This window comes from Trichoplusia ni, chromosome 9 (assembly GCF_003590095.1).
Source record: "Trichoplusia ni isolate ovarian cell line Hi5 chromosome 9, tn1, whole genome shotgun sequence".
NCBI lineage: Eukaryota > Metazoa > Arthropoda > Insecta > Lepidoptera > Noctuidae > Trichoplusia > Trichoplusia ni.
Window position 1 is genome coordinate 924,617 of NC_039486.1, and position 24,595 is coordinate 949,211.

At 38.0% G+C, this 24,595-nt stretch overlaps 3 protein-coding genes across 5 annotated transcripts in view; all 3 read left to right on the top strand.

The window, feature by feature from the left end:
• The window catches only part of LOC113497749, a 28,435-nt gene extending 20,492 nt beyond the window's left edge, over positions 1-7,943 (top strand). The window contains exons 2-6 of the mRNA XM_026877445.1: positions 3,738-3,948; positions 4,765-4,903; positions 5,340-5,454; positions 5,553-5,818; positions 6,157-7,943. Of these exons, the coding sequence (XP_026733246.1) occupies positions 3,738-3,948; positions 4,765-4,903; positions 5,340-5,454; positions 5,553-5,818; positions 6,157-6,442 (1,017 nt within the window). The 3' untranslated portion in view covers positions 6,443-7,943. The remainder of the gene's footprint in view (positions 1-3,737; positions 3,949-4,764; positions 4,904-5,339; positions 5,455-5,552; positions 5,819-6,156) is intronic.
• A 1,629-nt stretch (positions 7,944-9,572) lies between these two features.
• On the top strand, positions 9,573-23,442 carry LOC113497750 (uncharacterized transmembrane protein DDB_G0289901-like). 2 transcript variants are annotated; one of them, XM_026877447.1, is made up of 5 exons: positions 9,573-9,687; positions 9,910-10,795; positions 22,771-22,874; positions 23,051-23,066; positions 23,212-23,442. In XM_026877447.1, the coding sequence occupies exons 1-5, from the start codon at positions 9,655-9,657 to the stop codon at positions 23,283-23,285; spliced, it is 1,113 nt and encodes a 370-aa protein (XP_026733248.1). In that variant the 5' UTR covers positions 9,573-9,654; the 3' UTR covers positions 23,286-23,442. The 2 variants fall into 2 exon arrangements, with proteins under 2 accessions (XP_026733248.1, XP_026733247.1); XM_026877446.1 differs by lacking the exons at positions 22,771-22,874; positions 23,051-23,066; positions 23,212-23,442 and adding exons at positions 10,880-10,983; positions 11,084-11,099; positions 11,236-11,579.
• On the top strand, positions 14,062-19,720 carry LOC113497751 (circumsporozoite protein-like). 2 transcript variants are annotated; one of them, XM_026877450.1, is made up of 5 exons: positions 14,062-14,172; positions 14,392-15,211; positions 15,296-15,399; positions 15,567-15,582; positions 19,388-19,720. In XM_026877450.1, exons 1-5 carry the CDS (start codon positions 14,140-14,142, stop codon positions 19,459-19,461), a joined length of 1,047 nt encoding a protein of 348 aa, XP_026733251.1. In that variant the 5' UTR covers positions 14,062-14,139; the 3' UTR covers positions 19,462-19,720. The 2 variants fall into 2 exon arrangements, with proteins under 2 accessions (XP_026733251.1, XP_026733249.1); XM_026877448.1 differs by lacking the exon at positions 19,388-19,720 and adding an exon at positions 15,725-16,063 and having other exon boundaries at positions 14,063-14,172.
• Positions 23,443-24,595: the final 1,153 nt, after the last annotated feature.

Below are 24,595 nucleotides of genomic sequence, written 5' to 3' on the forward strand. Positions count from 1 at the left end.
AACATAGTTGGGAAAAGATTAGGCCGATGAAATGATATTATTTTTGACAACTGAATTTACTTTATTTCGTATGAATTTTTGAGTTTACTTGTAAGAATTCAAGAACTGTCACGCATATCATCGCGGCGCATCAACTATAATATAGGGTACCGTTTTACACTTTGCTATGCAGCACCATAAAAAATGTCTACAGACGGTATGTGTATCAACGTCGTTGGTATAATTCTGACTGACCTTGATAATTCATCTCGTTCCCCGCAGCCCTGACAGAAAGCTCCGCATTAACAATGCGTTCTTTACCGCACTGTTCTTGGAAACAGAAGGCAGGTGCAGCGGAAGTATAAGATTGAGGAGTAATCGCCAGTAAAATTACTTGTTGCTACCAAACTACGCTCGCGCAAATGACTAACGACCTTAATTGCATGGTGGTAGAGTTCAATTTAGCTGTGATGTATTGATGAAGTAATTTGGAAGTGTTTGCAGGGTTGTCAAAAGTTTTGGTGTTTCTTTTTTTGTGATTAATTTTTGTTTTATTATACATTTGGCTTTGGTAAACGAATTTAATGCGATCCGAGTTTTTGTTAGGTACAAGTTTTCGATGCGATTCTGATTCTCCAATTGCTCCTCCAATTATTCTAATAAAATAAATAATTTTTGTATGTAATTTCATTTTTTTTCTAAAACCTGAAAAATAACTATTTAAGACTAAAATACTATGTCAACAGGACGAGTTGTATTTTACTCAGAGAAATATAAGTTGACGTCATCACTTCAACTTACACTTATAATGCTAATTTCAGCGCAAGATTTGAACCTATAACCTAGTGACTTCACCCGACTTTCCTCATATTTTAACATTTACATAAGAAAGGCTTTGTTTGAGTTTGCGCAAATATTAAGTAATACTTCTCAGTTAACGTATTCACTAAGCAACTCTCTATTTGTAATAGACTTCAAAAAGCATTTCGCTTTTTTATTTTTGCTACAATGCCACGGAACTTTGTACTGGATGGACCGATTTCGTTGAATGGTCTCGTAAAAAAGTCATCAAGATTAGCTTAGTAGTTTTGTTTGAAGTAGGTTATATGTTTTTGCTGCAAAGAATATTATACTATACAGATATACAAGTAACATCCATAACAGAAGTTGGTTAGTAAAATCGGATTTTCAAAACAACAATCAAATACTATGAATAGGCGTGCTTGTTTGCTTCCTAGTTTGTTTGAATAGTTTAATTAAAATATACAAAAATAAAATTACATTATTTGCTAATAAAATCGAAGTAGTTCGTCAGATAGATTAAAAAAAAGTACAAAATACTTTTCTTTTTTTTTCGCTAAATCTAATCAATAAAATACACGGTGATTTTTTAGTCGTCTTACAAAAGCAGCCCAGTTCATGTATCTGACGTAAAATACCCCTAGGCGCGATTATTATTTTTTTATCATCAACTAAGATAATAAGTACGAAGAAAATTAAACAAGAGAAATCTGAAAATACTCTTAAAAATTATCAAAACGCCGCCGCCCGCGCCCCTCACCATTGTTATAAGGCTCGGACCGTACTCGCAACAGAGCTGTATTTCTAAAAAACTACGAATTGCATCATAATATTGAATAAAAATAGCATTAAATTTTTTTTCAATTCTCATAAATACCGATATTTTTATCATGAACGTGTTCTAGTCATTGGATACATGAACTGGGCTGCTTTTGTAAGACGACTAAAAAATCACGGTGTATAATATGGGCGGAAATCTCATATGACGTCACGAACCTGTAAACATTTTTCTGAGAAGTGACGTTACTATCACCCATTAATATCATCTTTGTTATGTTTTATTTGCCTAGTTCTTATAGATTTGATTAAACAAAAAATATTTATTTTGTACTTGTTGTCTCTCTTTCTCTCTCTTCACTCTATCCCTACATGTTACTGAAAAATAAATTGAAACTGTGTGTGTTTGACAGCCCTAGTTATAAAGGATACTCAAGAAATTGGTCACAGATTCATGCCAAGTTAGAAGTGCCAAAGAGTAGAGAACTATCGCTACATATGGTGTCTAACACACATCTCTCCTCCTTTTTTTGAAGTCGGTGAAAAATGGAGGTTATACAAAGTCGGAGCGATCGTAAATTTGTTTGACAGCAATATTTTTTTGGAAATTTGTTTTTCTTTGTCGTATTTTTTCGAAAAATCTTTTGCAAGTATAGCTATATTAAACACATATTATGTAAAGTCTGTAAAAGATAACAAGCAAAAAAACCTAACTTTAAATATAATTCTAAGTCCATTTTAATAAGCGAGAGAGCTATAATAAGATCAAAGATTCATCGAATATACTCTTTGGAGTAAATCAATTAAGTCGGTGGCGAGCAGTGAAAAGAAACAGATGCCGGCTATTAATACGTGGCTATTCCTGGTAGCGGGTTCGAGCCCGGCCGATACATTCCAGCGCACTGACTCGAACAAGGGTTTGTACTTAGCCACAACTTGATTAATAGTGTGTCGATTTTTTTACTTTAAGTTGTTGTGAAATGAGTTATTTTCTACTTTAGATTACGTAGTGTTAATCTGGTTTATTTGGTACATGATTATGAATGCCTCCAATATTTCCATAGAAAAATAGATGTGTACCTAATTGTATCGTCCTAGCATTAAAAAATATTGGCATTTGTAGTCGGTAAACCGTAGTGAGTCCGTTTTGATCAATGGTAATATTTTCTTTACATTGGAAGAGGCCATTCATACGGTTGAGCCAGCGGGATGGTCTGAAAGGGTTACCGGGATCCTCATACACAAAGAGCAGAAGAAGGTACATGGGTGGGGTCATTCAGTAAAAATCTGACTCATCATCCGCTCAACTTAAATCGGGAGAAATCTTTTTATGATTTCCCATATAGAACAGATAGTGGCACATATTTTTTTTATTTAGCCCAACGTGTCCCACGATTTCTGTCCTGGGCCACACGGAACCAGCCAAAAAAACCGTTCAGTTCACAGGTTTAGTAAACAGTCTATACTTTTGTTAACAAACACGAAGTGTAAAACTATTTGCGCTGGCACCGTGCACTCGCAGCTCGTAAATTGTGAATAGAGTGCAATTTATTTAGTCGCGGACAGAAATGTGGGTCAGAGCATGTGAAAACTATGTCCCACAAATTGACAAGGAAATTTATGTCTGTATTAAATACGCCAAATATAGGTTTACTCTGCAAATTGCATGTTTCTTGTAAACGCATGAATGATACAGCGACGCTAATTGAGTATTGAGCGAGGAATTTATGAATGTAAGTTTGCTTATTAGTCGTAAAATTAAAGGCCAGGTTACCTTCTTGGTATAGCTTTGAAATATAACTTTATTAAAGGGACTCTGGCTTATAACATTAAATTTTAGTTTAACTGTAAATTAAATAAGTTTGCGATACGGACTAATTTGTGTTTTTTGACGTTCAAAAGGTGGTAGGTTAATAGATACCTACTCACAAGCCAAAATTACATAATAAGTACTTCGGTATCATTTTTTTATGATTAATGCTGAAAGATATAAAATATTAAAACTGTCGTCACATTAAGTTACCTTTCTAAATTTAGAAACAGGCAGCTATTATGTTTTGGAACGTGATCACAAGTTTTGATAATCATCATATTTGATTCTGCTTAGGTATAAACAGTAAGGTATATATTCCGACGAATTTAAATAATTAACCACTCAATCATAACCATTCATATTTCAGGACTTGCCAGACCTGGCCGAAGGTGACTACCCTATGGACGGCAACGACAATGATAACGACTGGGATTCCGAGGACCTGGCAGACTCCAGCGCCACCAGCAAGCCGGTGTTGGGGGTCACGCCCTCCGCGTTCACCAGGACGGCCACAGTCAAGGTGTCGGCTGCGGAGACCATCGCAGCCACTAACGCGAGGCCCAGGATCTTGGATGAACGTGAGTATTTTTTTGACGTTTTTCACCAGACTAATAAGCGAGACTTAAGCCATAGAACGGGCAAACGTGGGTACCCCTAAGTCAATCTTCAAATAATTAGGGAAAAAATTGTAGGAATATTAACCTGCAAGTGCTTGTAGCTTGATTGGATACGAAAAAGTGAGACGGGCTGGATTATTGTCTAAATTGCAAATTTAATTTTTATGTACAAAATAATGTAAATGTTTTGGATATTAATTAGAGTAATATAATAAACAACAATATTCTATTTATTTCTACACGAACGCCATCTGCCATGAAAAGTAAACTTTAATAACAGATCTTCAAATACCGCGTATGTAGCATGTTCGAGAATATTTAGTTTCCGAATTAATTTCGAGATGGCGCTGTGTGATTCGATGCAACAACATAACTTTTTTTTGACAACGAATCACCCGAAATATTTGGATATTTAGCTAAGCAGTCTTACCAAAAGATAACATACAGAAAAATGCCCTTAGTATTATTTGTCTTATTTTGAATCGCATGAATAAAAGTTCCAACGCAGACAAGAATCAATATGATTTTTACAGAGTTACATTATTTTATTTCTTACTCAAAGACTCCACTTAGCAATCGTAAAGGAAAATATCTTAGGTTAACGTGATTTCAAATATTGAAATCTTAAATTGCCGACCCTCAGTGAACTAGCGTGGTGATCAATGGACAAACTAGATTGACTCTCTCTACGGGAAGAACCCTATAGGTAGAACAAATTCAACTGATCATCATATTATTATAAGAGTATTTAAGTCAAAGTTGACATGTTATTTCTAGCGTCTACAGCCGTAGAACGGGCAGCACTCAGACGAGCAGCGATGCGGAGCATGAGCAACCTGCTGCACAGCGGCAAGTGTCTGGTGCCGCAGCCACGCTGGCTCACCGTGCGGCAACTAGCACCGGCAGCTGACACCAGGTGAGACAAACAACAACGGTAGAAGAAAACGACGCTGCCGGGTTTGTGCAAAAGGGTTACCGTGGCCCCGGTATATAAAGAGCAAAGCAAAGAACATGGGTGGGTTTTAGTCATTAAAGTCTAACACGGAAAGGAGCTTCGGTACATATAGGGCAAAACAAGGAACAAAGTCGGCTATGGTCAGTGAAAGCCTGACACTCCCTTCCGTTTAACCTAAAGTGAGAAGGAAAAGGAGTCATATGATGATTTTACATCCGAAAAAAAGGGCCAAGACAATGTTACACTGCATTAGAAAAAAACAAAAGTTTTTATTTCAATTAGGCTGTATTTAAGGCACTTTTAAAATGTTATAGTAATGACTCTTACGTGCACGGTTCCAAAAAGTACTAGTCGAGTATCGAATCGATACATAATATTTCTTGTTGTCTGCCGGCAGGTACTTGCCGCCCTGTGTGCAGCTCCACCGCTGCGCGCCTGACTCCGGCTGCTGCCTCAACGAAGGCGAGGTTTGCGCGCCGATTGACGGCAAAACTGTTGTTTTCCCATTCTTCGTAAGTTGCCTTTTGATTATTAATTTCTATGTATTAGTTGATTTCAATAATTTAATTGTATAATTCTGCATCAATTGGTTTTTTTTTTATAATTTCAGCTCCACAAGGCAAACGGTCAAATGAACGTGGTGAGGATGCAGTTCTTCAACCACACGCAGTGCGCATGCGTGTCCCGGGATACTTACCAGATGACCATCACGCCGCGCGCCGGGAAGGCCAGCTACAGCGATAGCCAGGACAGCCAGGAGGAAGACAGGCCCTCGCGGCGGCCGCTGGGTGACTCCCAGAGTGACTGGAGGCCGCCCACCGAGGAGCCCATGCTGGATAAGGATAACGTGCCCACTGCACCTCCTCAGTTACGAAGGTATCACCTCAATTATAAATTCCGACGAGGACTTCATGTCTTTTAGACTTTCAGTCATTTTTTTCGAATCATGATAATTTTTCCACTATTTTTCTACAGCACCTACTTTTGTTATATCTACATCACCCTATTTTTGACTGGCAGAGAATGCTTCAAGCTGAACGTCCGCTATATTGTACATGGTCATGTATAAGAAGTGTTAATAAATAAATACTTCTTGTACATATTTGTATTGTTCCTGAAGGATAGAATTATTTGAATTTAATCACGGAATACGATTTCAGCTCACTTTAATTTACATTTCATAAATATATTAACTAACATCATTTGTTTTGTAGATGTACATGCCCTGGTCTATTCCTGGCAAATATGAAGGACAACGAGCCATGCACGTGCATATGCGACTGGCCGGACGCAGGTCGGCGTCGCGACTGTACGCACCTGGCTAAGGGTCGCGAGCACTTCGGTCTTCGCGACCGCGTGTGCGTGGCTCGTGGGGACTGCAGCCCCCCTACCTGCGAGTACGGCGCCTTCGACCGCGTCAACGGCAAGTGCCCCGAGCGCCGGTACCGCCGCACGAGGTACCACGCGCGCCGCTACCAGGACAAACCTATGGTGTTGTGATGGAACTGTGCATTATGTGCTATTGTGCAAACAGAGAGGGGCTTGGTAATGCTATGAGATGTTAATTTTGTTTAATGAATCCAGTTACTTTACAGAAGAAAGTTAAAATCTTTTTGCGAAAGTGCGGGGTGGTCTTAACCAGGAAAAATAAATGCATTATTTATTTTTTTTGTCAAAATTTACTGTAAAAAAATTACATAACCTATCCGTATCTTAATTCAGGAAATAAAATGAAGAATTAAACGAAATTAAAAGTAGTCCATTGTAAGTGTTAACGATGTGTACATTGTGTTACTTGTTCAAGTGTTTCGTGAATAAATAAACGTAATTTAAGTACTTCCGCGTTAATGATGATGCACAAATTAATGCAATGTGTGAGATGTACGTGTGCTGTTACACATCTATTGACGTCATGGATACATGCTAGGTATAGATAACACCTTGGATACTGCAGGTGGAATATTTTGTTCTTTTTTGAGTTTGCTAAATGTTAAGTAAGGGTGGCGCAAGAGTCTGCATTCAGATTTGCCGATTCAAGATCACTGTCGAACTGGCTACTGTATAATGTATAGGTATATTGAGAGCGCAGATAGCCGATGGTTCAAGGTCATTACGCCAAACTCACTTAACGCGACGTGTGGCGTGTGGCGGCTTCGATCCCCGCGTATGACAAGCCTTTGTGTGATCCACGAATGTTTTCCTTAGTCTGGGTGTCTTTGTGCATGTGACAAAAATATTATATTGACACTCGTAAATTGTCTTTTATCCTGAAACTATTAAGTTACGTATGATGCTAGCTCTACTGTTTGCACAATGGAAGATAATAATATATTTTAATGAGACTGCATAATACTTATAAACTAGCTAAATGTTCGTGCCATATGCTTCCGAGTCGATAGCTACGAGTTTATTCTGTTTGAACATTTCTGACGTCTGTCTATCTTTTCTCTCATGTCAATAATATTTTTTTAACTTTATGATTCGGTACTTCAAATGTAATCTGATAGTCCTTTTTTGCTGTGTATCTATATGTCGCAGCCATGTTGTACCTATTATCCGCCGTATTACAATACGGCTAGCAGTTATTGGCTATTTTGAAATGTGGCTAAACGTAATCCGCCTAATTGAAGAACGTATTGCAATGACAGTCCGGCTAATTGTTGATCCTATGGCCCTGTTTTTCATAAAAGATAGCTGTGATGTAATACGGCGGATTATGCAATCCGGCTGTGACATGCACAAAGAAGTGAAGAGTAAATTAAACTATGAATATTAAATGGTACTGCTTTTATAATTTGTACTAGTAATATACTTTTGCTGTGTTTGTAATGCACACCTTTCTGTCTGTCATCCAATATAGCGCCCTGGGATTTCGGTGTTAACAACATCGAAAACCTACTAGCTGACGTCATTTTTCATTTCGATACGAATCAGTTTCAATAAATTGTGTAACTTAGTCTTTAAGTATTTGTTAAGTTGTAAATAAAATAATTATACTTGATATTTTGTTTTCCTATTTTTCTATCACTAAGTAAAAAGAGGCGGTGATGAGTGTTTTAACACTGAATAGCTATAGAGAACGTGCCTGGTTATAGTGTGATAGGGAAAAGATTCACAGATCGCAGAAACAAAAAATTGGTTAAGCAACCTTTGATACGGCCATGAATTTGATGGGTGACCATTTTGTTTTGGCTTTTTCTATGTTTTGGCTCTTTGTACGACCAATTTATTTTTTGCCTAGGTAAGTACCCTGTCTAAAAACTCTGTCAACGTACGCCCCGGGTGGTTTCTGCAATAAAACTAAAACAGTGTTAGCTCGCGTTGGACAGGCTTTTGTTTTTTTCTTTAACACTAGGCATGGAAGTAATTAACAGTATTTGCATACACTTCTAAAAGAAGAAACAATTTCAGTCTGCAACTTGAATAAACAAGGCATCTTATTATGTAAGTATTGTACAACTTTATCCGTGTGGATAAGTGACTTTGGGTTGCACAGCAGCAATAGAGGGCAGATAGAGGTGCCCCCCTCCCACGTATGTTCCGCGAAAGTTAGTAACTAGCTGTTGCCCGCGGGTCCACCCGCTAAAAATCGAAGATAACCCCTCGGGAACATAAAATCGGGATACACACTATCCTATGTGTTAATCCTGGTTATTAACCATCTGTGTACCAAGTTTAACTTTAACCAAAAACTTAAAAAAGTAAATTCAATAGGCAGATGCAGTGACTCGTCGGCTCGAAAGGGGGATCCCCACTAATATAACGCCACGAAATGCAATACCAGTGATAGAAGTGAAGAGCTAGAGGTGTGACACTAAGGTCGCCACCTCTGGTTTCAGACCCGGAGATGCCATAAGATAGTTCCACCCCAAAACATATAGCTCTAGCGATCTCGCTCTAGGCAGCCAATGGCTAGAAAGAGGTGGGATTGTCTTAAAGAGAGCGTCACTTCCCTTGGCATGCAGGATCTTTTAAGTCGCTTGATCTGGATTGTATAGTATGGATGAAAATCGTACATGATTAATTTCCTATGACCGAATTTGTATACTTAAAAGTGTTCAATTTAAATTCAGGCTAAAGATATCTAGGTAAGTTATACACGGGACGCACCCAAAATCAATCCCATAAACTGCTTTTTGAGAAATAGTCTTAAAACAGTTAACATAAGACTTGTTAGTAAATAAATTAAATAATAATAACGAACATGCCAAAAAGATAATACTTAGATATTCCTAAAAATAATTTCGTAAGTTCGTAATCGTAGGACATCAACCATAGGCATTCATTTAAAAATATGCAATACAGTTTTTTATTTTTTTTATATGTATCGATTTACAACTCGACTTGGCATACCTTCTCTATTTTGTAAAACCGCATCTCAATATTAGATATCTTTGTAAGATTTCGTCATTACTTAAGTGCAATTAGATCAACTCGCATTTGACCGGTAGGCATTCTCTTCAGCATATTCATAAATAACTAGACATGACACACGGAATTAATTGGGGATCAGTAATTATTTGCAGACATTTCCAAATGTTGAAACAATTGCAATTTAAACCCTAAACAAACAACTCATCTCATGATATATTGTTTCTAAGCAAATATTCAATCGATATAAAACGGAGACGCCGTGCTAGGAGAAGTCACAAGCTGATCAGTATCCAGACATCATCTTGTGGTTAAACCAAAAATAACAAAAAAATAACAAAATGAAAATCGCCGTGTTCTTCGCATTTACACTCGTAAGTACTCCTGTTTTGTATGTTAATGATAATCTCATTGTGTGTCACGTGGTCAGGAGCTATAACCTGATGGCCGCACAGCGTTTAAGTGAGTCCGACTCAGAGCAGCAGTGACTCACTGCCTTCACCCAAGCTCTCTGGGCCCATCCTATGTAAAAAGAGCTCGTTTTTTTCATTTGTCATTTTTTCAACATTTACTGTAAACTACTTAATTTGTTTCAGGCTTTCGCATCTGTTCAATCCTCTCCCCTGTTGGGTGGTTTGATAAGCGGTATATCGAATGGAGTTAGTGGTGTCTTAAATAATGCCGCTGATGCAGTTGGCACTGTTGGTAACGCTGTAGGAGGTGCTGTTGATAATGTAGGCTCCGCTGTAGGAGGCGCTCTCGGTAATGTTGGCAGCGCTGTAGGAGGCGCTCTCGGTAATGTTGGCAGCGCTGTAGGAGGCGTTCTTGGTAATGTTGGCAACGCTGTAGGAGGCGCTGTTGATAATGTTGGCAACGCTGTAGACAATGCTGTTGATAATGTTGGCAACACTGTAGGAGATGCTGCTGATAATGTCGGCAACACTGTAGACAATGCTGTTGATAATGTTGGCAACACTGTAGACAATGCTGTTGATAATGTTGGCAACACTGTAGGAGATGCTGTTGATAATGTTGGCAACGCTGTAGACAATGCTGTTGATAATGTTGGCAACACTGTAGGAGATGCTGCTGATAATGTCGGCAACACTGTAGACAATGCTGTTGATAATGTTGGCAACACTGTAGGAGATGCTGCTGATAATGTCGGCAACACTGTAGACAATGCTGTTGATAATGTTGGCAACACTGTAGAAAATGTTGCTGATAATGCTGGCAACACTACAGGAAATGCTGGCAACACTGTAGGAGGTATTCTCGGTAATCTTGGCAGCGCTGTAGGAAACGTTGTTGGTAATGTTGGCAACGCTGTAGGAAACGTTGTTGATAATGTTGGCAACACAGTAGGAAATGTTGTTGATAATGTTGGCAACACCGTAGGAAATGTTGTTGACAATGTTGGCAACGTTGTAGGAGGCGTTGTTGATGGTGTTGGCAACGTTGTTGGTGCTTTAGGCGATAAAGGTAAATATGAGGAAAATTAATTTCAAATGACAGACCTGATTCGTAACATATTTCTTAGTCATCTATATTGCTCTTACCTTACAGCGAAAGAAGACATCGAGAAACTAAAGAATTCCAACATCTTGGACGTTCAAATTTTGCAAGACGGTAAACTGATTGCTGTTGGCGTACTTGACGACACTCTTAATGTAAGTGATCGTAATACTTAAAACCTAGTATGTAATGTAAAAAGGTACTTAGGGATGACGCTTCTGAGAATAAATGTTAATTCTTTTGTTTTTGTTGCAGCTGGAAATCAGCAAAGGTATGTACACAATTAGATCAACTACTATAAGGTTTCAAATATAATGCGTGGAAAAAGAAGCAGCGCTAGTATTCAATCCAATCCATAAAATTTTCTAGTGTTGCCAATTCACAGATCCTCATTGCTTTGTTTTCAGACAAACCTCTCTCAGTTGGAGTCGGTAACTTGATCAGCTTAGATGTGACCAAACCCAAGCAAACCACCGCGTAATTAAGAAGTTACAGCGACCTGATCGGCTGCCCACGATGCGACTACTTGCTCCCGTCGTGGATCTCAACTGAACAATGGCATTCGTTAAAATATTTTCAAATCTCTCATCGCAGTCGTATCCATGCTGCGTGAACAATACAGACACTGTCTGTCTGAAGTTGTTGTGTGCAACCTTACAGTGTCTTCTATATACTGTTCTATTTCCTTGGCATTACAAGTTTATAGACTGCGTGTGGATTTTGGTATATTTATGTATGTTTAATAAAAAATCAAAATAACCTAACTTTTTTCATTTGTATCCCTTACGTGAACTGCCTTTATAACCTTGTTTCCAGCGTAATCTAACCTAATCGTAAATATTATGACTGTGAACGGTTCGAAAGGCACATCATTTTAATATGTAATATATTATGATGTGTCATACTGTGCAACATGGATGTAGATACTACAGCAATAACCTCTGGATATGGCACGAAATAACTTGTAATTTCAATTTCTTTTTGCCTGATCATAAGTAACACTTCCATAGAGGTTGACTTTTTGGAATACTGAAAATTTATATTCCTTAATTTTCATCAAATTCAGTCATCGAATCTACTCCTTATAGGGCAAATAAAGATAATGTGCATCTTATGTGGCATTAAAAAATACATACAAATATAAATTATTTATTAGGCAAAACAACGTTTGCTGGGTCAGCTAGTACAATATAATATTCTACAACTTTCACACAACGCCATCTAGTCTCAAACTAAGCAGAGCTTATATTATGAGTCCTTATGTCCGATTCTGTCTTGAATATTACAAGGGAAGGAATACAATGAGGGATAGTAGAAGGTGGATAATGCTATGCACGCATTTGATGAAATCTGCACGGTTATTGAGAACATTCTATATGTAGGTATACACCATGCTATGTTACCATCATAATAATTCAAAGCTCAAATACAAAAAAACACCTAGCCTTTCGGGCTGTAAGACGTGTTAAAGTAACAAAAATATACATGCATTAGCTGTTGCCCGCGACTTCGTCCGCGTGGTTAGAAAATATAAGTTAGGAATTTTTGAACGAAAGATCAAAAGATTCTCGAAGATTACATTTTTTCCCGTTTTTGCCACATTTTCCATTGTATCTTCGCTTCTATTAGTTGCAGCGTGATCTTATTAGCCTAAAACCTTCCTCGATGAATGGTCTATTGAACACAAAAATATTTTTTCAATTTGAACCAGTAATTCCTGAGATTAGCACGTTCAAACAAACAAACAAACTCTTCAGCTTTGTATATTAGTATAGATTTGTTCGAAAACCATTTTTGTCATTCTGGAGCAGTCATGATAAGGATGGTGATGAAACAGCTACTAAAGTTTATCATAATGTACCTTAACATAAACGCATATAAGACTAGCGACCCAAATGAAAACCACAGAATAACAAAAGTGAGGAGCTCGTGGCTAAGCTATAACTGCATAAGTTGATCGATGATGGGTTCAGCTATGCTTGACGCGTTTGGTCCGTAGATGGGTGAACATCGTGTCATAACGAGTTCCTCCATGTTTCGGAAGGAAGCTTAATTGCGGGTCCCGATTATTATTCATAAATCTTTAAGAGTCGTTACGGGTCATCTTTGAGAGTCAAGCTAGAAAATCTGACAACCTATCTAACTAAGGGGGTTTTCTTTTTGCTGAGGGTTGGAATCCTCATGGACAACCACTCCCTCGAGGGAGGAAATGGGTAGTGTCAGACTCTTACTCCCTAAACATGAACTGCCGTGCTACGTCATCCGCGTTTTTGTGTCGGTGTATTGCAATGCGTTGCAATCCTTCATACAACTAAGGGGTATCGTATTGCCCAGGTAGCTGAGTTGAGGAGGTCAGATAGGCAGTCGCTCCTTGTAAAACCATCCGATTAGACGGAAATGGCTAGGATGTTGACGCATAACAAATGTGTTATTGAAAAGTTCAAGAAACTTAGCTTCTAAGAAAATTTATCTTAGTGAAAAATTCTTAATGCTCTAGTTTTTAAAACATTGGCGCAATGGTTAACCTTATAAAATCAGCCATGTTATAAAAAAAAACAATCAATAAAAATTCCCACCCCTTTTTATAAGTCTCTGAAGATTCAAACAATGTAAATCTGTCGAGTTTATCGAGACCTTGACGGACTGTTTGACAGACTGCATAAACATGCAGTCAAACAGAAAACAAATCTACAAATTGTATTTAAAACTTGGGATCTTTGCGGACGCAGCATGTTTTTTTCTCCTTAGTAAAGTTTTCTCTCTTCTACGTCTTTATTTCTTAAATAGACGCCGCTAATTACTAGCGTAAAACATGTTAAAAAGTTCCATGACACTTTGTTTTTTATTTTCTTTTAAACTTACAGCTGCTCCTTCAGAGGATTATATCTTAAACCTACAATTTACAATTATCATGCCGCTAATTACTAGCGTAAAACATGTTAAAAAGTTCCATGACACTTTGTTTTTTATTTTCTTTTAAACTTACAGCTGCTCCTTCAGAGGATTATATCTTAAACCTACAATTTACAATTATCATGAACAATTCCGACTCACATTTGACCGGTAGCTGTGCTCTTCAGCATTAATATAAACTGTCTGATCCGGAACTAATTAGAGATCAGCAATTATTTGCCGACATTTCCAAATGTTGAAACAATTGCAGTTTTAACCTGAATAAACAACACATCTCATGATATATTGTTTCTAAGCAAATATTCGATCGATATAAAACGGAGACGCCGTGCTAGGAGAAGTCACAAGCTGATCAGTATCCAGACATCATCTTGTGGTTTAACAAAAAATAATACAAGATGAAAACCGCCGTGTTCTTCGCATTCGCACTCGTAAGTAATTTTGTTTCGTATGTTCCTAATAACCGCATTGTGTTTCAACCGGTCAGCTGCTACAGCCTGAGTGCTGGAAGTGAGTGTGACTCAGAGCAACAGTGACTCACAAACCCACTGCCTTCTCTCGAGCACTGTGTAATACTTTCGGTGTAAAAAGATCTCCTTCTTTTTTGTTATTTTATCAACATTTACTGTAAACTTCCTACATTGTTTCAGGCTTTCGCTGGTGTTCAATCCTCTCCCCTGTTGGGTGGTTTGATAGGCGGTATATCAAGTGGAGTTAGTGGAGTATTAAATAATGCCGCTGATGCAGTTGGCTCTGTTGGCAACGCTGTAGGAGGCGCTGTCGATAATGTTGGCTCCGCTGTAGGAGGTGCTCTCGGCAATGTTGGCAACGCCGTAGGAGGCGCTGTCGATAATGTTGGCAACGCTGTAGGAGGCATTCTCGGAAATGTTGGCAATGCTGTAGGAGGTGTTGTTGATAATGTTGGCAACACTGTTGGAAACGTTGTTGATAATGTTGGCAACGCTGTAGGAAACGTTGTTGATAATGTTGGCAACGCTGTAGGAAACGTTGTTGATAATGTTGGCAACACTGTAGGAAACGTTGTTGATAATGTTGGCAACGCTGTAGGAGATGCTGCTAACAACGTCGGCAACACTGTAGAAAATGTTGTTGATAATGTTGGCAACACTGTACAAGATGTTGAAGATAATGTAGACGACACTGTATGTGGCGTTGTTGATAATGTCGGCAACACTGTGGAAAATGTTGTTGATAACGTTGGCAACACTGTAGGAAATGTTGGTAACACTGTAGGAGGCATTCTCGGTAATCTTGGCAGCGCTGTAGGAAACGTTGTTGATAATGTTGGCAACACCGTAGGAAATGTTGTTGATAATGTTGGCAACACCGTAGGAAATGTTGTTGATAATGTTGGCAACGTTGTAGGAAATGTTGTTGATAATGTTGGCAGCGTTGTAGGAGGCGTTGCTAATGGTGTTGGCAATGTTGTCGGTGCTTTAAGCGATAAAGGTAAAAATAAGAAAAAATAATTTCTAATGACAGACCTGATTCGTAACATATTTCTAAGTCTTCTATATTGGCCTTGCCTTACAGCAAAAGAAGACATCGAGAAACTGAAAAATTCCAACATCTTGGACGTTCAAGTTTTGCAAGACGGTAAACTGATTTCTGTTGGCGTACTTGACGACACTCTTAATGTAAGTATGCCTAAGGCTAAAAACAGTAACGTGAAAAGGAACTTAGAGATGTATGTCGAAATTTCTGATGATTCGTATTAATTCATGAATGAATTGAACATTTTCATTTACACAACCATGACGCTTTTGAGGAATAAATAATGTTAATTCTTTTGTTTTTGTTGCAGCTGGAAATCAGCAAAGGTATGTACACAATTAGATCAACTACTATAAGGTTTCAAATTCAAAAACTATGCGTGGAAAGAGGAGAGGCGCTAGCATTTAATCCAGTCCGTAGAATTTTCTAGTGTTGCCATTTCACAGATCCTCATTGCTTTGTTTTCAGACAAACCTCTCTCAGTTGGAGTCGGTAACTTGATCAGCTTAGATGTGACCAAACCCAAGCGAACCACCGCGTAAATAAGGAGTAACAGCGACCTGATCGGCAGCCCACGACGCGACTACTTGCTCCCGTCGTGGATCTCAACTAAACAATGGCATTCTTTAAAACATTTTCAAATCTCTCATCGCAGTCGCAACTATGCCGCGTGGACAATACAGACACTGTGTGCAACCGTCCAGTGTCCTCTGTATAACTACTGCTCTATGTCTTTGGGATTACTAGTTCCTAGACTGCGCTTGGATCTGGATATATTTATGTATGTTTAATAAAAAATCAAAATAACCTAACTTTTTTTATTTGTATCCTTCACATGAGCTGCCTTTCTAACCTGCACATTATAAATTTTGTATCACAATGTACAGAAACCCAATACGGACGTAGGTACTACAGCAATCACCATTGAAATCAAATTAAATATTTTGAAGTACCTGTGATGACAGATAATGATAAAACACAAAAAATAACAGACATTGCTCCTTTTTTTTTATTATGCGGGGTAATCGTCATGGACTCCCACTTCCTCAGGGGAGAGAGCGGTTAGTGTCAGAATCTTACTGATTGAAACTGAACCACCGCCGTGCAACGTCTCCTGCATTCTGTCGGTATATGAGCAATGCACAGCCCCACATCATGCACTGTCCGCGGGGTACTATCGGCCAAATGGGGCCGACGGCTTCTTTTCGGGTTTTGAAATGCAATGTGTGAAGTGCTTGGGGTTCTCCGCCTCCTGTTCAGTAGAGAGCATAACCATTGCACGAAATGTGGCCCCCATCGGCATTTTTGGTAACATCCTCCTGCACTGCTGTCAGTAGCCTTTTGTAATACCAAAAAATAAAATAATTGAAGAAATAAAAAACACCAAGAATATTGTCGTTTCTTAATTTCTAACCAAGTTGATTTTAGATATTGTCATCAATTTAGGTTTAAAGCTGTTGAAGTTTTTTACGTATACCTATACGTAAGGGATTTTAAACATTCATCCCTAAAGGAGGTTCTTTAGGGATGAATGTCTAAAATCCGTTCTAAAAGCATACTTTTACAATTAAAGAAACTTGTTGAAAAGTTTCTAATTTGTGATTCTAGCAGTTAGGACATTTTCCTTTTTAGCCGACTGCGTCAGACGAAGAATATTGCTATATGCGCATTTGTAGGCGACGCCGTGTAAATAACACAAAACATCAAAGCTCAAATATAAAAAAAACGATCAGCGGTTCGGGCAGCAGGTGTTGGAGAACGAAAGAAAAGAACATTGAAATGAAACTACTTTTACGGATTTTATCGCGGTTTAATGTTTGATTTTAGTTCCCGACGTTTCGACACCTTTGCAGGCTGAGTTCTGGCTCAGTCTGCCCGTGACCGTGATACATTAACACATTAAACCGCGATAAAATCCGTAAAAGTAGTTTCATTTCAATGAAAGGAAAGAACTTAAGTAGTGGGATACAAGTTACCATTTTAGGATCATTTACTTAACAGATTGCTGACTGCTGACTGCATTCGTTTGAAATCGTTCTCTTCTGCTCAAGCAGTCAGTTAGAAAGAAAGTAAAATAGTAACTTCTAACCCACTGCTTCAGTGTTTCATAGGAAAAGCGAGACGTTTTTTAAATACCTACTCACTATTAAACAAAAGAAAAACGTTATTATTTTGCTTTTGGACGAAAGGTAAACAAAACTGTAATTCAAATTTTGTTCAGCATACGCCATAGCGAACTGCAAAATAATATGCTGTCAGTCTGGATAAAGTCTGTCGTATACAGATTTTTTTAGATAAACCCTAACTTAATTTTTGATAAAAATAAGCTGTTACTATAATTCTTCCATGGATAACACACTAGCATGGAAATTTGTAGAAACTATGATATCCCAATAGACCAACCCTAAGTAGGTCTGCAGAGTAATTATTGAGATCTTGACGGACATACATACATACAAACAGATAGCAAATATTCAAATTATGTCTTTAGTTTCTTATCGTTTGAAGACGACGAAGAAAATATAAGTTTAATAGTCCATGCACAGTTTTCACTTTTCTACCATTTTATTGTAATATACATGGACAGCGCTGAAAAGGGGCCTATACATTTTAATTAGTCACATGACTACACTATTGGATTTTTTGAGACAGGCATTTGTAAGAGGTTGCAATCTGAAAACTACAGTGTACAATCATCGGGAACTACACCAACCTACAAATGACCGGTAGTAATGCTCTTCAGCATTTTATAAACTATCTGACCCGGAACTACATAAAGGATCAGTAATTATTTGCAGACATTTCCAAATGTTGAAACAATTGCAGTTCACTCTCTGAATAAACAACTCATCTCATGATGTATTGTTTCTAAGCAAATATTCGATCGATATAAAACGGAGACGCCGTGCTAGGAGAAGTCACAAGCTGATCAGTATCCAGACATCATCTTGTGGTTAAACCAAAAATAACAAAAAAATACAAAATGAAAACCGCCGTGTTCTTCGCATTTGCACTCGTAAGTAATTCTGTTTTGTATGTTCCTAATAACCGCACTGTGTGTCACCCGGTCATCTGCTACAGCCTGATAGCCGAATACTTTCTATGTAAAAAGAGCTCCTTCTTTTTTAATTGACGTTTTGTCAACCTCTACTGTATACTTCCTACATTGTTTCAGGCTGCCTTCGCTTGTGTTCAAGCTTCTCCTTTGTTGGGTGGTTTGATAAGCGGTGTATCAAATGGAGTTAGTGGTGTATTAAATAATGCCGCTGATGCAGTTGGCTCTGTTGGTAACGCTGTAGGAGGCGCTGTTGATAATGTGAGCTCCGCTGTAGGAGGCGCTCTCGGCAATGTTGGCAACGCCGTAGGAGGCGCTGCCAATAATGTAGGCAACGCTGTAGGAGGCGTTATCGGTAATGTTGGCAATGCTGTAGGAGGTGTTGTTGATAATGTTGGTAACGCTGTAGGAAACGTTGTTGATAATGTTGGCAACACTGTAGGAAATGTTGTTGACAATGTCGGCAACGCTGCAGGAAACGTTGTTGATAACGTTGGCAACGTTGTCGGTGCTGTAGGCGATAAAGGTAAATACGAGGAAAAATTATTTCAAATAACAGACCTGATTCGTAACATATTTCTTAGTCATCTATACTGCCCTTACCTTACAGCGAAAGAAGACATCGAGAAACTGAAAAATACAAACATCTTGGACGTTCAAATTTTGCAAGACGGTAAACTGATTGCTGTTGGCGTATTTAACGACACTCTTAATGTAAGTGGTGGTAAGGCTTAAATCTCAGTAACAGGAATTTGGGCGAAATTCGCCGGTTAAAAATCTTTTATCAGATAAGGAACGTTAGTCTTTTGAATTGCAGAAATAGATGTCGAAATCGCTTATGATACGTAATATTTGATAGATGAGTAAAATATTTTAAAATGACGCTTTTGAGCATAAATGTTAATTCTTGTTTATTTGTTGCAGCTGGAAATCAGCAAAGGTATGTACACAATTAGATCAACTACTATAAGATTTCAAATATATCGCGTGGAAAGAGAACGAGCGCTAGCAATCAATCCAGTCCGCCAAATTTTTTAGTGTTGCCAATTCACAGATCCTCATTGCTTTGTTTTCAGACAAACCTCTCTCAGTTGGAGTCGGTGACTTGATCAGCTTAGATGTGACCAAACCCAAGCAAACCACCGCGTAAATAAGGAGTAACAGCGACCTGATCGGCAGCCCACGACGCGACTACTTGCTCCCGTCGTGGATCTCAACTGAACAATGGCATTCGTTATAACATTTTCAAATCTCTCATCGCAGTCGTATCTATGCCGCGTGGACAATACAGACAGTGTGTGCAACCTTCCAGTGTCATCTGTATAACTTCTGCTATATTTCTTTGGGATTACTAGTTCCTGAACTGCGCTTGGATATAATGATGCATGTTAAATAAAATATTAAACTAATTTAACCTTTTTTTTAATTTGAAGCCTTACTTAGGCTGCATACCTAACTATGCACAAGATAATAGGATATGTCACAATATTTACAAAGTCACGATGAGTACTACGTATAATAAATCACAATTGGAAAGGAATGCAATAATTTGTAAGTAAAGGAATTACTTGCGTTCACTGATCTGCAATAATAAATACATGGCATTAGTATCTCAAGACACATCAAGAGTTTTCTGAGATTTGTTAGAGATCCCAAAATGACATTCTTCATTTTCAACCAAGTTATAGTTCCCCATTTATGACTCCTTAAAGGTGCAAAATTCTGTCTTTAGGCTTAATAGTTGGGTAAGAACTGTAAGAAGTACCCAGCTGTTAGTATTAGACAGCGGATACTTTGAACAATGCTTCCATTTATTAAATGTCACTTTAAATTAAAAGGAAAAATAAACTCAAATTTCGAAAACGCTCCAGCCGCAGGACGTTCCAAATAAACGAAAATAAATATGAGCATTCGTTCAAAAGCCATTAAGTCGAATAAAACTATTACCAAAACTTTTTTAAAATGCTTTTAGGACTTTTTTCTGCGTAGCTGACGCAGAAATAAGTCACACAAAAATATAAGAGTTATTGAAACATAAAAAATGACAGCTTAAGAGAAATACCTATGGGCTGAAATAAATGTTTTAGTTGCATATTCAAATGTCAGAATAAATCATAATAAAAATCTAATATACAAAATTCTCGTGACTCGTTTTAAAAAATTGAACTCCTCCGAAACTGGAACCTATGAAATTTAGTGTGAACATTCGGTAGGTCGGAGAATCGGAGATATTTTTCATCCCACTGTGATTATTTTTTTTACCTTGCCAAAACAACGTTAGCAGAGTCTGCCAGTGTCTATATATGTATGTATAAGTACCATGGCGAAGGTATTATGATTGCCTCGGGTATATCTGTTGATGCTAGTTCGTCCGAGATGCAAGCGATGAGGTGCTGCAAGAATATTGTGTACCATGCTTCTCATAAGCTTGAAGATTCACTTGGGTAGCTTTGAATTTATTAAAGTGGTCCTATATCCTACATCCCCTGTTATATATTATCTGGTATCAGAAAACATGCTCCTAATGATGGAGTATCCGTAAGGAATGAGGAACCACATCAGATTTTTGAAATCTGATCTCACTATTATTTGGCAGCAATTTAGCTTATTTTGACGCTAATTTATTCAGAATCTTATCTTTTTGCAAGTATTAACATTTTCTGCAGATATTTTTTATGGATTCTATTAAAATGAGCATCGATATGCAACTTTCACCAGATTGTGCTTGTCAAGTCTGGAATGATTTAAATTTTTACTTAATCATGTTTTGTGAACGAATTAATCCTAATTCGTGTTCATCCAGTTAAAAAACAGTTACGATGGAGAAAACTTACAATATCAAAATTTCGATATTATATCCCAGTGTAAATCCTTTGTATGAAAAGCTTTATTTTGAAGAGCATTTGTCGTTACACTACTAAATGTCCTAATATATGCCGTTGTAGAGTTAATAAAAAACCCCAATGTTGCTATAATTACCTTATATTAATTGAACAATAATTTATGATGTCTGTCGCGATAGAGTTCATGAAAAGTTTAAAATCTGAAGAATTTTTTTAAGAGCAACCTTGATATTTTATAATAATAAACTGTTCTTATTCTTTCCCCATGAACACCAGCATAGTAACATGTAGAAAATATATTGTACCGACCTCCTTTGATTAATCTAAAAAAAATTAAACTAAATCCGTTGAGTAATTATCGAGATCTCGATGAACATGCATACAGTCAAACAGACAACAAATTTACAAATTACGTTCCTGACTTCGCTTCGCTTCAAGGTCACAAACGAAGTTTTAATTAAAAAATCAATGTGAAGTTTTCTTTTTCTATGATTTTATTACCAACCTGCAGAACCGGTAGTAATGCTCTTCGGCACTTTTATAAACTACATTTTTTTGGTGAGTGGGGGAATCCTCATGGCCAGCCACCTCCTCGGGGTAGGAAGCGGGTAGTGTCAGACTCTTACTGACTAAACCTGAACTGCCGTACAGCATCCCCGTATTAAGTAGGTGCGCGGCAATGCATAGCATTTCAACACGCACCTTTATAAACTATCTGACCCGGAACTACATGAGGGATCAGTAATTATTTGCAGACATTTCCAAATGTTGAAACAATTGCAGTTCACTCCCTGAATAAACAACTCATCTCATGATATATCGTTTCTAAGCAAATATTCGATCGATATAAAACGGAGACGCCGTGCTAGGAGAAGTCACAAGCTGATCAGTATCCAGACATCATCTTGTGGTTAAACCAAAAATAACAAAAAAATACAAAATGAAAACCGCCGTGTTCTTCGCATTTGCACTCGTAAGTAATTCTGTTTTGTCTAATAACCGCACTGTGTGTCACCCGGTCATCTGCTACAGCCTGATAGCCGAATACTTTCTACGTAAAAAGAGCTCCTTCTTTTTTAATTGACGTTTTGTCAACCTCTACTGTATACTTCCTACATTGTTTCAGGCTGCCTTCGCTTGTGTTCAAGCTTCTCCTTTGTTGGGTGGTTTGATAAGCGGTGTATCAAATGGAGTTAGTGGTGTATTAAATAATGCCGCTGATGCAGTTGGCTCTGTTGGCAACGCTGTAGGAGGCGCTGTTGATAATGTTGGCTCCGCTGTAGGAGGCGCTCTCGGCAATGTTGGCAACGCCGTAGGAGGCGCTGCCAATAACGTTGGTAACGCTGTAGGAGGCGTTATCGGTAATGTTGGCAATGCCGTAGGAGGTGTTGTTGATAATGTTGGCAACGCTGTAGGAAACGTTGTTGATAATGTTGGCAACACTGTAGGAAATGTTGTTGACAATGTCGGCAACGCTGTAGGAGGCGTTGTTGATAATGTTGGCAACGTTGTCGGTGCTGTAGGCGATAAAGGTAAATACGAGGAAAAATTATTTCAAATAACAGACCTGATTCGTAACATATTTCTTAGTCATCTATATCGCCCTTCCCTTACAGCGAAAGAAGACATCGAGAAACTGAAAAATACCAACATCTTGGACGTTCAAATTTTGCAAGACGGTAAACTGATTGCTGTTGGCGTACTTAACGACACTCTTAATGTAAGTGGTGGTAAGGCTTAAATCTCAGTAACAGGAATTTGAGCGAAATGACAGTCTTTTGAATTACAGAAATAGATGTCGAAATCTCTTATGATACGTAATAATTGACGATGAATTAAACAATTCCACCATGACGCTATTGAGCATAAATATTAATTCTTTTGTTTTTGTTGCAGCTGGAAATCAGCAAAGGTATGTAAACAGTTAGATCAACTACCTACTATAAGGTTTCAAATTCAAATACAATGCGTGGAAAGAAGAGAAACGCTAGCATTCAATCCAGTCCGTAGAATTTCTAGTGTTCTCAATTCACAGATCCTCATTGCTTTTTTTTCAGACAAACCTCTCTCAGTTGGAGTCGGTGACTTGATCAGCTTAGATGTGACAAAACCCAAGCAAACTACCGCGTAAATAAGAAGTAACAGCGAACTGATCGGCAGCCCACGACGCGACTACTAGCTCCCGTCGTGGATCTCAACTGAACAATGGCATTCGTTAAAACATTTTCAAATCTCTGTCATCGCAGTCGTATCCATACCGCGTGGACAATACAGACACTGTGTGCGGGCAAAAATCGCAACTTGCAGTCTGAACTTCTTGTGTGTGACCTTCCAGTGTCCTCTGTAGAACTTCACTTTTTTGGGGCTACCAGTTCCCAGAAAGCGCATGTACGTGGACATAAGTATTTTTAATAAAAAATAAAAACAACCCTCCTTTTTTTGATTCATTACGTGACCTGCCTTACATAACGGATTCCTTACCATGCATCATTATAAAATTGTCACAATATTCACAAAATTAACATGAGTTAAGCATTACACTAATGACCACTGGAAATGAAATTAAATTTGAAACGAATTCCTAGCATTCGGTAAACTGTAACAATAACCACTACCCACTGTCTTCGGTAAAAATTCATACTGTCCGAAAATTTGGGACCATAGTTACCAGCACGCAAAGAACTTTAAAAATCGCAAAAAGCTACATGGAAGCAATCTCGACAAGCCCGATATTGATTTCTTGGTCTCATTGTTTTGACTCCGCTGCGGAGAATACTTGGGTCGTACAGTTTCTGGCTGTTCTCTTCAGAAATAACCAAGTGGATTGTCCATCAGCAACTTGCTGAATTTGAGGGGTTCTAATATTATTGAAATATGGTCACATCACAATGCACTTGGATCAAACTCTCATTACTTGTAGAGTTGTATGACTATTGTTGCCATTTTGCCAGATTAGCGGTGATCAATCAGAGCACACTGCAAGGATTTATTGATATCACCATCCCCATGACGAGGCCCTCATTTGTTTTTCTCACGCCAAATGAATACTCATATTTTAAAAGACTGTTATTGAATATTTGTATGTGAGTATTGTAGTAGTAGCCCAAATTAAGTTTTTTTTTAAACACGTTAACGGTAAACCATCCGACGAATGCTACATTCTTAGAGGTTGAAGAGGAGTGGAACATTATGCCTGAGTGGGCCAACGCCTAATACAAAAATACTGTAAGCGTTCGTGGCAGCAAATCTTAAGTATGCAAGCAACTTGTTGCTAAAGAAATTATTCAGGGGCTTCGATATACAAACGATTTCTAATGTATGTGGTAAATACGGAGATCAGTAGGCTAGTCCATCAGTAGTAGTATCTTAAATTACATTGCATTAGACTATGACTATTATTTTATTTTGAATTGTTTACTAGTTATTTTTAATGCGCCTATC